General features: G+C 37.0%; 1 protein-coding gene across 1 annotated transcript; it reads right to left on the bottom strand.

Annotated features, from left to right (window-relative positions):
* Nucleotides 1-3227: 3227 nt before the first annotated feature.
* On the bottom strand, nucleotides 3228-11541 carry LOC127658861 (UDP-glucuronosyltransferase-like). The gene is made up of 5 exons (XM_052148393.1): nucleotides 10671-11541; nucleotides 8277-8408; nucleotides 6389-6476; nucleotides 5968-6187; nucleotides 3228-3725 (listed from the first exon to the last, which is right to left on the bottom strand). Exons 1-5 carry the CDS (start codon nucleotides 11529-11531, stop codon nucleotides 3446-3448), a joined length of 1581 nt encoding a protein of 526 aa, XP_052004353.1. The 5' UTR covers nucleotides 11532-11541; the 3' UTR covers nucleotides 3228-3445.
* Nucleotides 11542-12227: the final 686 nt, after the last annotated feature.

The raw sequence follows: 12227 nt of genomic DNA, 5'->3' as shown, positions 1-12227 counted from the left end.
ACACCATAGTGCCCTCCAATCTTGATGTGAAACTCCGCTTAAACAGCTTGCTGTGCAGCTGGATCCTGGACTTCCTGTCAAGCAGACACCAGGAGGTTAGAATGGGAAGCAACATCTCCTCATCACTGACCCTCAACACTGGAGCCCTGCAGGGCTGTGTTCTCAGCCCACTCCTGTATTCCCTGTAAACATATGTGTGGCAACACATAGCTCCAATGCCATCATTAAGTTTGCTGATGATATGATATTGGTAGGTCTGATCACTGACAATGATGAAAAAGCCTACAGAGAGGAGTTGCACACTGTAACATGCTGGTGTCAGGAGCACAACCTCTCCCTCAACATCAGTAAGACAAAGCAGCTTGTGGTGGACTTCAGGAAGAAAGACGGAGAACACAGCTCCAACACCATCAAAGGAGCACCGGTGGAGAGAGTCAGCAGCTTCAAGTTCCTCTGTGTCCACATCACAGAGGAACTCACATGGTCCGTCCACACTGAGGCCATTGTGAAGAAGGCTCACTAGTGCCTCTTCTTCCTGAGACGGCTGAGGAAGTTTGGAATGAACAACCACATCCTCACATGGTTCTACACCAGCACTGTAGATAGCATCCTGACTGGCTGCATCATCGCCTGGTATGGCAACAGCACCGTCCCGTCCTCAACCGCAAAGCCCTGCAAATGGAGATGCGAACTGCCAGACACATCATTGTAGGTGAGCTTCCCTGCCTCAGGACATATAGGCAGTGTGTGAAAAAGCTCGGAGGATCATCAGAGACTCCAGCCACCTGAGTCATGGGCTGCTCTCACTGCTACCATCAGGCAGGCAGTATCGCAGCATCAGCACCCGTACCAGCCAACTTCATGTCAGCTTCTACCCCCAAGCAATCAGACTTTTGAACTCTCGATCAATATACATCAGCACTGCACTTTATTAATCTTATTATCTCACATTGGACTGTCATAAATTATATTCTCTCTTAACAACAAACTGGCGACTCACTATCAAGCGACAGCCTGAATGTCAATACAGCACAATACAACCTACTGAATATTTTATAACATTCAATAATATTACCTCAGTCAGTTGCAGAGTTTATGTTGAAAGGCTGTCATGTGCACAAGGATCAAAATAAAATACATGCTCATCTCCATCAGCCACAAAATCTGGAAGTCCAATAAACTTTTCTGCTTTTTGTGCTTCAATGCTTTCATTTTCAATCATTTCTGAAAACCGAAGATCAATCTCTATGACAAAAATCACACTCAATGGAGCACCACTATTGTCATTGTTCTAAAGCAAAATAATAATAATAATAATAATAATAATAATAATAATAATAATAATAATAAATTAGTGGGATAAAAATATTACAATGTTATCTGGAAAAGATGTACTTTGTATTAAGTTGACAGCATGTCTTCAACCCACTTTGTAGGTGTAGAAACCTGAAGAAAATAAAATAAAAAAATTTATTACATTTAAATGTATTCATAGTCTTTAGAAAGCAGAAAGAAACAGTAATAATTTAGAATTTTGGTAAACTTTTTTTTCTTTTATAATTTTATTCTCTATAATTTTTTGAATTGTCACTCCACCATGCATGTACACAAGGGCAATGATGAGTGAAAAACATGGATGCATAGTCCACACACTGCACTCATAAAATGCCATAGGTGAATGAATATTAATATTTTAAATGCTCCATTTCAGATTCAAAATGTTTAATTTCAGAAACTTTTGTCACATTAGTAGAAACTTTGCCTCTCGATCATGGCCTGCAAATCTCTCAGATTTTAGGAAATTGTTTTTCTTGATTTCTTATTGAGCAATAAGATAAAGGGTCACTATATTTATTTGATAAACACTTCACTGTGAGAACAAAATAGAAAAGGTAACACACAAATTTATCATAAATTTCATTGAATACACTCTTCCTTTATGAGAGCTTCTGCAACATTTGGTATGCCACAGAATTGCCATATTAGGCCACTGAATATGCCACAGTTAATTGAGAATTTGTGTCTTTGGTATGAGGTGTATGCTTTTATCTGGCCAGGATAAACTGTCTTCAGAAAGCATGTATCTTTTCTTAAAGGAACTGCTATTTACCATTCTGCTTATGGAAAAGAAAGACCATATCACGAGCGTCTGTATTCAGTTTAGTGCACTGAATTGTACAGCATTCAATTCAAGTTGAGCTTTTTTTAGTATATGGCTGAGGAAATGTCCATAACAGAATTTTGTATCAAGGTACCTAAAGAAATCTGGATTCAGACAGAGTTTCAAGACACCATAGTGTTACGTTAGATTATCTAGATTACACATTCATGTTTTGGAGAGAACAAAGCACTAGAATGCTAATTTTTTAGAATCAAATGTAGTTTAGAATCATTTCTAAATTTATTTACAGCCTTCCATCAAGTGGCTCCATCAGACACCACTTTTTATTATTTCACCCAACTGCCAAACGGCATGCACAGGATTATGGTATATCATAAGCAGTGAAGGGTACTATGGATCTATGCCACCTTCAAAAATTGAGATGGAGGCATCTTAGTTGATATGATGTTACACAAATACTGAATTTGGGCATGCCTTGTGTCCTGCCACTTTTGTCTTTGTTTATTAATGTTGTGGCAGGATCGTGACAGTCTCCTCTGCCTGCTTGTTTCTGTTTCACACTCTTCCTCGTGTTTGTAGGTGCCAGGTGGAGAACGCTAGCTCCATTGCCAGACACTTCACCCTGCTCATTATCTACAGTACTGTTTCCCATTACCCTTGCCTATTTAATCTACTTTCTTGTTCAATCCTGAGCCAGATTGTTTTGTGTGTTTAAACTGTTGGTTGGGTCCTGTCTGCTCCAGTTTCTTCTTTTGTTTTTTTTGGTTTGCAAAGCTTTTAGTTCTGTTTTTCTCCATTGTGAGTGTTTTGGTTTGTATTTTGTAATAAAACCTCTTTACTTGCTCTTTACATTCGTGACACCTTGATGGTTTCCTACCTCCATATTACAGCCCGAGAGAGCATTTTTCCAATTTGTCAAAGGAATTACTTCTTACATTCTAAAACCTTACAAACAACTATCATTTGGTGTAGCAGAAAGGCAGTTTTCCACACTACAGTTAAAAAGACAATAAAAAATGGTTTAGAGAACAGACTATGGACTGTATAACAGGGATAATTTCATTTGTTCAGTCCAAAAAGAGCACAAAGATCATTTTAAGGTGAACCTTAATTTAATGTAATATCTAATTTGATATTAAAAATAACAGCCATGCCCATCAAACTTTGGCATAAAAGTGAAAATGTTTAACTGACACATGCACTGCAGTCCTTTGACTAATAGGAAGGTTTTGTGAAGTCAAGGAGTCATAAAATTATATAAACATGGATTAAATTATTCCCCACATGATCACATCACATAAAAGGACAAAAAGTAAAGCATTTCTACTCCTTCTTATTTTTCTTAGTTTTCCTAAAGCACTTCCTGAAACAGAACATGCAACTTTTGAAAGTCACAAAAATAACAGTCACTAGAATGAGAATGAGAAAGCCGACAACGTCCAGACAATGGTATTGAATCCAGTTCAGCTCATGGGCTGCAGGTCTAAGATGCTCTGCCCCTTTGTGCCTCATAACAAACTCCGTCCAGAACACAGCCTGGTCCAGAGGTTCAATTGGATGGTCTCTGTGGATAGCTGAAAGCTTTGTCATCTTCTCCTTGTAGCTGTTGAGTCAAACAAAAATTAAAGAATGTTTTAGCATGCCATCTTATATATTTTTTTATTCAAGAAAGGTTTACAGTACTTAAATTATTTTTGTAGATTATAAAAATGTTCAATGCAACAGTCTAAATATATATAGGGTACAACAGGGATAAAGGCACATCTCAGGGAAATTAGCTTTTTTTCAAGTCACAAAGTGTCTCAATATTCAAGAAATATATATTTTTTTATTAAATATTGATGTAGCAACACAATTTGCGTGAGACGAAATAACAAAAGAAGGTTGCTTTGAATACAATTATTTTCTTATTTTTAAGTTGGTGAGGGAGCCTTTTACCCCACACCTGGTGCAAACGTCACACACCCAACCCATTTCACAAGCCAAAACGAATATGCATGTTATATAGTTATCTAGAATATAAAGTCTATATAGTATGTAAACATTAGCTAGCTAGCAAGATAAGTTAATTTTGACAACTCACTGACTTCAACTGCCATGGTGTCCCGAGTGGTCTCTCCACTAACAGTGGGACATCCATGATCTCGAACCACAAGTTCTTCATTTGGGCTTAAAGGATTTTTATTGTGTCTGATTTTATTTTCACACAGTAAATCTTTTGATGATCATGCACCTGTTGCACAAATGCTAGCGTAGCAGCATTGTTCATCAGCTGGGTTGCTGATGAACTCTGGTGACAGTCAAACACATGTTATGCTAATGGAAGTGATGCAGTTTTGGTTGTATAAAAGTCATTTTCCAAGCATCTGGCAATGGAATTCCATTATGGTCGGAGATTGGAGAATTCAAGTAGGAATTTCCTGCATCCGATTTGAATGAAACACATCATGAGTATCTCACTAAACTCTGCCTTTGGCATTGACCACACCTCAATCCCCAGTTAACCTTCTTTTGCCCAAGGGTAATCGGCGGGCCAAGGCCATTGGATATTCTAGATAACATGCGTGTTTGTTTTTGCTTGTGAAATGGGCGGGGTGTGTGACATTTACACTTGGGTGGCATGTTAAATACAGTTTTTTAATTTATTTTTGTATCCCCTTTTCTCCCAGTTCCCACTATTTAGTAGTTCTTCGCAGTTGCGCGGTTACTCATCTCATTCTGGCCTTATAATGGAAAAGTGGATAATACTTTTAATGAAATACTAGTCAATAATACTTTTCAGTCAAATACTTTGTTAGAAATACTTTTTGGACAGTTCTTGAAAACTTTTTGATATAATCACCTTGAACAAAATTGAAAATGGCAAAGACATATTTTATTTCAAAATAAAAGTGATAATTTCCAGGATATTCATTAGCTACAAAAATCTATAAAAATTTAAAAAATATTAAATATAAGATCGAATTGCCTCAAAATCAACTTGTATACATTACGGGCAATGATCTTATGGAAGAGAAAATATTGCAGTTTGTTGTGACAAACAGGTGTTTAGGAAAGTACTGTGGTAGTTTTTGATGCTATTTAGCAGCCTGGTCGCATAAAATTGTTTTTTTGCAAAATTGAAATTACGTGCTTCATTACAAGTTTGATTGCAGTTTTGAAGTGAAGGGGTTTTAAAGTGAATTTTACTGTAGATGGAGGTTTTAATAAGTAAAACATACCTCCCTAACCTAAAACCTTACACTAAACCCAACCAATAGTTTCAGAAATGATAAATGAGATTTAAACAAAACAGACATCCTTACCAACACCAAACCCTAACCGATAGTGCCACTTAAACTTTTGTGCGTCTTTGGCTGGATTCGAATCGCGGCCATCAAAACCAAAGTCAAACACGCTATGTATGTATAGGTGGGTCTGTTATACAAGTGTTAAAATGTTTTTTTTTTTTTTCAAATCATGCATTAAAGTGAAAGTGTTTTTATATCAAAACATAGCGGTGGGGGTTTGTCATGGGATAAAAAATATGTTTTTATAAAATCAAAATCATCAATTTTACTGGTGATTTCTGTGATAATCATTAAACCACACAGTTGTTGTTGTTGTGCCTTTAATGTTCATTTCACCAGGAAACTGCAGCGAATGTAAAAAGCTGCTCATAGAAGTCAGTTTGCAAAAATGTATATAAAGTAACATTCATTCTATGAGACCAGGTTGCTATTTAGAGTATACATTTTATTTGATTTTAAAATAAAATCAAAGGAGCCTTTTGCCCCGTTGTACCCTAATGTGCCAATTTGGTTGGATACAGTAGAATCATTGCATGAGTTGATCCAGATGCTTACCTTTTGTCATTGATGACCTTTCTCAGTGCCACCAGCAGTTTTTCTGAGGTAATATCATAGATACTCAGGGATTCTGCCACTCCACGAAACACTAAGCGCTGAACATTATCTGCTTGTTCTCCAAACAGCGGAACCATCACCATTGGCACCCCATTGCAGATTCCTTCATATATCCCATGCGATCCACCATGCGTAATAAAAGCCTTAACCTTAGGATGGCCTAAAATATAAAAACACAATGTGAGTATTAGCAGTGCATTATTGATTTTGTAATTAAATATACCTTGCAAGGTAATGGTATGGTAAAAAAATTATAATAAATAAATAAATTAATAATAATAATAACCTTAACAAAACGCAGCATAATGTCTTCAGTGGAAGGAGGGTTAAAAGGTTAGAACAAAGGAGAACATGCACATACCTAAGAGATCATTTTGTGGTAGCCACTTCATCAATTTAACATTTTTTGGGGCATTTTCAGGGACAGGTCCAGTGTGCCTCCAAAGAACCTAAAAATAAAAAGGAGATCCATGAATGTTAGAAATATGTAGTTTTATAACCCTGAGCATGCAGTAATTTATAATGTGGTCAACTAAGTAATTTAACTTTTAAAATGGTTCTTTAAATTCTAATAACAGACATATAACAGTAGGCATGCTTTGTACTATTAGTTAAAACTTTGAAAAATGCTAAGTTGACCATAATGGGTAGGGTCTGCAACTAAAGAGTGTGTTTCTTATCTGACCATAATTTGAAAACCAAAGGGGTCAATAAACATAATCTTTGTCATTCTGGTTTTCACAGTTTATTGGTCACTTAAAGAAATAGTTCACCCAAAAATGAAAATTCTTTCATTATTCACTTGTATACAATTCTCATATATTTCCCAGTTTTTGTTGTTTTATGTTGCAATTCTTGTTTAGTTCCCTGTTCCTGTTTCCTGTTAGTTTTGTAGTCCTTCGTAGTTTTATTTCATGATTGTTTCACCTTGATTGGTTCCCCAGGTGTTCCTCATTTCCTGATTGTTTCCACAGGTGTTCCTTGTTTTACCTTGTGTTTTTAAGTTAATGTTTCCCCTGGTTTCTTTGACAGTCTTTGCATGTATTATTCTGTCGTGTTCTCTGCTTGGAGTCCTTGTGTTTTGTTTTATTAAATTCTGAGTTACTTAGTTTATTTCCTTGTTATTAAAGCTGCTTCTAGACCCTCATGCCTTGTTACAGATGCCATCCCAGTTGTATATTACTGTCTTCTTCAGTACAACACAAATTACGATTTTTAGAAGGAGATAAAGCTCTGTCAGGTCCTTATAAACAAGAAAATGGGTGCCAACACTTTGACGGTCCAAAAGTAAAATTTAGGCAGCATTTTGTGTAAAATAAGTATTTGTTATTAAAATATTATTAACTTATAAAAAGTGATTTCTGCCAGCAATTGACGCATCATGTAGCTGTCACCGTAATGCAAGCGTGTCTGTGATTTAACACAATAATTCGGAAGCAGCGATTAATTACAATAGATTAACGAACGTCATGCGAAAGTTTGGCCATTTCAAACAGCATCAGATCCAATTTAAAGTTAAAAACGTTTTAATTATTTACTGGTTTACATGAAAGACACTTACATAAACCTATCGATTAGCTTCAGAAGATATTCATTGATTGAGCATGTAGATTATATTATGCTGCTTAAAAAAGTGCTGGCACTAGTTTACTTGCACATGACCGAGCTCTGTCTTCTAAAAATCTTTCTTTTTATTCTACTGATGAAAGACAGTCATACACATCTGGGATGGCATCAGGGTAGGTGAATAATGATAATTTTCATTTTTGGGTGAACTATTCCTTTAAGATAAGGTATCTTTATAATATAGCAATTTTGACAAATATTTTTGGAACATCCTGCTCTTTTAAAACATTGCAATACAAGACACCTGCTATCCATTGATTGTATCAATGGTAGACACTGATATAATTACTATTAAACTGAAAATCACATTTCTTAGACAGCAAAAATCAAATAACAAGGCTACGGCAGTATGGCAAGTCAAAACATATATTATGAAAGCTGGGCCACTATGATCATTACTGTGTTGTAAGCCTAACTAATCACAAATAGCATGTGTACTGTTTAAATGAAATATGCTAAATGACTGTATGTCTTTCAATACTGTATGTCTGAATAAAAAGTTAATTATTAATTGAATCAGCTTAATATAAATTTATATTTAGAATATGTGTATTGTTAAAATGCATTTTAGTTATATTCATGCATTAAAAAACATCTCTTTTTTAACGTTTATCCTCACTTACTCTCTGAGGTATCTGTCTAAATGCCTCAAAGAACTCTCTGGCTTTGGCTTCTGGTAACTGTGACATCATGGAGCCTAGAGTGAAAACCACAAACCCATGCTCTCCAGATCCATTCACAAACTCCTCCAGCTCCTGCAGAGAACAAAATAAAATAAAATGACATGTTTTAAGAGAATAGTGGCTCAAAAACTCACTTACACACATCTGCATTTTTAAATTTTCAATAAAATGTCTCGGGTTACGAATGTAACCCTTGTTCCCTGAAAAAAGCGGAACGAGATACTGTGCTTTGCTAAGTGCTTTTGGGAACAATCCTAGTTGTGACCAAGCTGTGAATATGTGTGTAACACGTCAATGAATATTGACCAGAATTTATAGCCTCGGCTGATTAGATGCACCTGTGGCCAGGCTATAAATGGATGCGTCACCAGGTGTAGTCAGATACTTCTTTTTGAAGAGCAGTCCTGGGGCATCCCAGTGAGGCAAAACAGCGCAGCATCTCGTTCCGCTTTTTTATGAGGAGTCTCATGCCTGATGGAATTATAACACATCACCAGAAGTACAACCTTTGTGGTAGAACACCCGCATTGACCTCTGTAGTAAGTGTACTTCAGAGGAGATATTTGAACAAGATTGTAGATTATAAGACATCCTTTTGCACTCATCAATAATTACAGTTGTGCAAGTACATATATGTACTGGTAGTATTGGTAGACTTGACATTGCGTACATATTTTCATGTAAGTACTGCAAAACTGCTGTTTCACAGAACAGAGTGCATACCACGTTCTATATTACAGTTTGTTTTTCAATTGGATACACACGGTGAATGAAACAATTCACCAAATCATCAATTTATCATGCTAATGAGCTAGTAACATATACCTTTTCTGCAAAACAGTAAACACTTTATTCCTGCTTCCACACAATTTGTGGTTCTCATGCATTCTATTTGCAAAACTCTTCACACAATTCTCAGCAGTCCAGCACAACTGTTGTGAACACACCTGCTTCAATTCTAAAAATAAGGGAGTCAAACAAAGAAAAGTCAATGAAATAGTCAGCAAACACATCACACCCGTGCAAACACAATCAATCAAAATGTAATACTTCACTGTCTCAAATATATAAAAGTCAAACAATTAGTTGTGTGGTACCATGCGGGAGTCGGACATGTGAATGGCGCACTTTTCTATTTTTTTTTTATTATTTTTGTATCTTAAACCGGTGAGATTCGATACACCCTGCTGCATAACTTTTCGAAGAAGTCAACATGTCAAAGAATTAAAAATTCTCGGGCTCTGGAGATATTAAAAAACACTTACATGCTCAAGCTGATACCCCAGACAGGGCCGCAGACCAGGGACCATGTTTGGATGGTATGGCGGGAGAAATCCAGGGTCAACTGGCGAGTATGTCTGTGATGCTAACAAAGGCAATTTGTTTTGTGGAATAACACTCCTTCAAGAAACTTTTGCATCGACAAATGCAAGGAACTCTTACATCAACGGAAGGTCGCTTTTGCACTGATGTTCTCAGCCAAATTGAGAATAGATACTAAGGATGGCTGCAAAATATTTACATGCCCACAACAAGCGATGTCTTTCAGAAAATCAGTGGGCTATTGTGTGTTAATTAGGTATTTTATAATGGGCTTTATTTATTTAGTTTGTGGAAACGGGTCAATGATTCTGTGAAATGTGTGTATCCAATTGAAAAACAAAATATAGTGTAATATTTCTGCACATTAATACATGCATTCATGGATTTTATAAAGGATGGCATGCAGAAAATAATTGAAGCTTTTTCAGTGTTAAAGTACTTTGCTGTCCCATCTTAATAGGCAGAAGCAACTGTAAGTTGGCCATTCGTAGGTTGATTTCCTCAAAAACTGTAAACACTATAAAATGCTCTGTGCATTTGAGTGGCCTGACACAAAAATATTGACTTAATGGTGTGAGTTTGGAGTGGGACTGTTTGATCAACTGCATAAGGGAGAGCATTCGGAAATCCGTTCGAAAACAATATTTGTATTTGCACTTCCATCTGGTGGCGCTAATGGTGAAGAAATCACACATTTTAGCTTTAAGTTTAGTATTAATTAATTTGCATGGAACATGAACCATCTTAGTTGATTCAATCAACTTAAATGAAGAAGTGCAGATGCAGAAATAAACTGCTAAGATAAAAATGCTAAGGTTTATTTTACATAGAAGCTTTGACCACACAAAATTATTGTTTACTTATTAAGTGATAGTTGTATAAGTGATAGTGATAGTTGAGTGGTAGTTGTATACATTGGATGTGACAGTGTGAAAGATTCACATTTGGTCTACATTTTGACCAGACAACTTGAAAGTTCTAAGTTTATTTCATTAAAGATAAATTGTTTACCTTCACCAAAGGACTCTTCTTAGCACAGTTGATGCCGCCTATTAGGACCATGTTAGGCATTAGGGGTCTGGGGTACTCAAAAGTAAAGTCATAGCGCAGAAGCCAGACTGCACCATGACCTAGAAGCTCTTTGTAAGTAGTGCCCTTCTGAAGATATCTACTGGCCAGTTCATCAGAGCTGGCAAAAAGTATGCGGCAGAGATAAGCTTCAAAAACACTCATAAGAGTGTTTTTCACTCTCTGAAGGAAATTCATCTTATCTGAGAAACCAGTTAAGAAGCGTGGGACAAAAGATGGAGGTGTGGGGCACTGGGCTGCAGAATCATCAAGCCGACAAGGCATCCCACGCAAGAAATAAACAGCGGGAAGTGAAAAGGTATCAGCAAGGATGGTACCGCAGGGCAAGAAAGGATCTGTGAGCAGAACATTAAATCCTGTCTCTCTAAGACTCTTCATCAGGGGCTCATCGTACAGCAGCCCCTCACAAGCTTTCACCTGCATAGATGTGAATTGGATCAGGTTCCCAAAATTCGTAAAGATATCGGTAAATCCCGGTGGCTTGTCGAATGCATTCTTCCTTATATGGTCCAACTGACTCGTTAACTCTTCACTGCTGTAGGGCACACGGAAAATCTTAGTGATGTAATTACCAGAACCTCCAATAAGAAAACTGGTCTCTGGTACCAGGACCACCACCTCATGACCCCTCAGAGACAGTTCTTCCACCAGAATCCTCATGCTAAGCCAGTGGCTGCCATCTACTGGTATGACAAGCACCTTTCCAGCCTGCACAGACTCTGGGGAGAACCAGCAAAGCCAGGCTAGAAGCCCCAGAGCAGGAACATTCAGTGCTCTTACCATGGCTCTAACATTAATACAATAGACAGGAAAGAAACAGTACTTAAAAGAGGACTTGCAATGAGTTCAGAAGAGGAGGGGCATCAAAATGAGACCACAGAGAAGTTTGAGCAGATAGGTTTCTAGTTGCATGTGTACAGCCTTGAACATGATTTTTTTAAACTCAAACATTTGCACCATGTCATTGATTGCTTTGTGGTTTAATGTCTAAGAAGTAGGTTGAATGTAGCATCTGGGTACAGGTGTAGAGATAACTTACTTCATACAAAAGGTTGGAGGAGCAAATATCTGCAACAGGTAAATAGGATTTAAGTCTTTTCAGAACCCACAATTGTTTATAAAACCATCTATTAAACTTTAGATTTTTAAGGAGGGAAACATTTTACTTTTCAGGTTTCAAGAATGGCACAGAACCTGTGAGAGGTTGATAGTTCTGGTTATTTAATCTTCACCCTTTGACATGCTACTTTCAAAAAGATTATGCAAGTCACTATGCTGGCAGCAGTAGGATTACATCACATATAGTTCAAGCTCAGTTATTATTGCTAACTCCTCCCTAGCCATATGAGAGGCATTCACACAGAAACATAAACTCTCACATACAGTTAGAGAAGGCTGTGGCATGAGGGGCTTAAAGGTCCAAAGCACAACACTCAAGCAAACACTGAAGGAAAGGAGTGTCGAGGCAAAGATTAAAGT

The sequence above is a fragment of the Xyrauchen texanus genome, chromosome 18, assembly GCF_025860055.1.
Source record: "Xyrauchen texanus isolate HMW12.3.18 chromosome 18, RBS_HiC_50CHRs, whole genome shotgun sequence".
Taxonomy (NCBI): Eukaryota; Metazoa; Chordata; class Actinopteri; order Cypriniformes; family Catostomidae; genus Xyrauchen; species Xyrauchen texanus.
This window is presented reverse-complemented; position numbering and strand designations above follow the sequence as displayed.

Bases quoted from the DNA above. Each gene is read 5' to 3' on its own strand.
- LOC127658861 (XM_052148393.1), bottom strand. From the start codon at position 11,531: ATGGTAAGAGCACTGAATGTTCCTGCTCTGGGGCTTCTAGCCTGGCTT. The intron at 8,409-10,670 runs GTAAACAATTTA...TGTTCTCTGCAG, and splicing joins AGAAGAGTCCTTTGGTGAAG to GAGCTGGAGGAGTTTGTGAA. The intron at 6,188-6,388 runs GTATGTGCATGT...TTTATATTTTAG, and splicing joins ACCACAAAATGATCTCTTAG to GCCATCCTAAGGTTAAGGCT.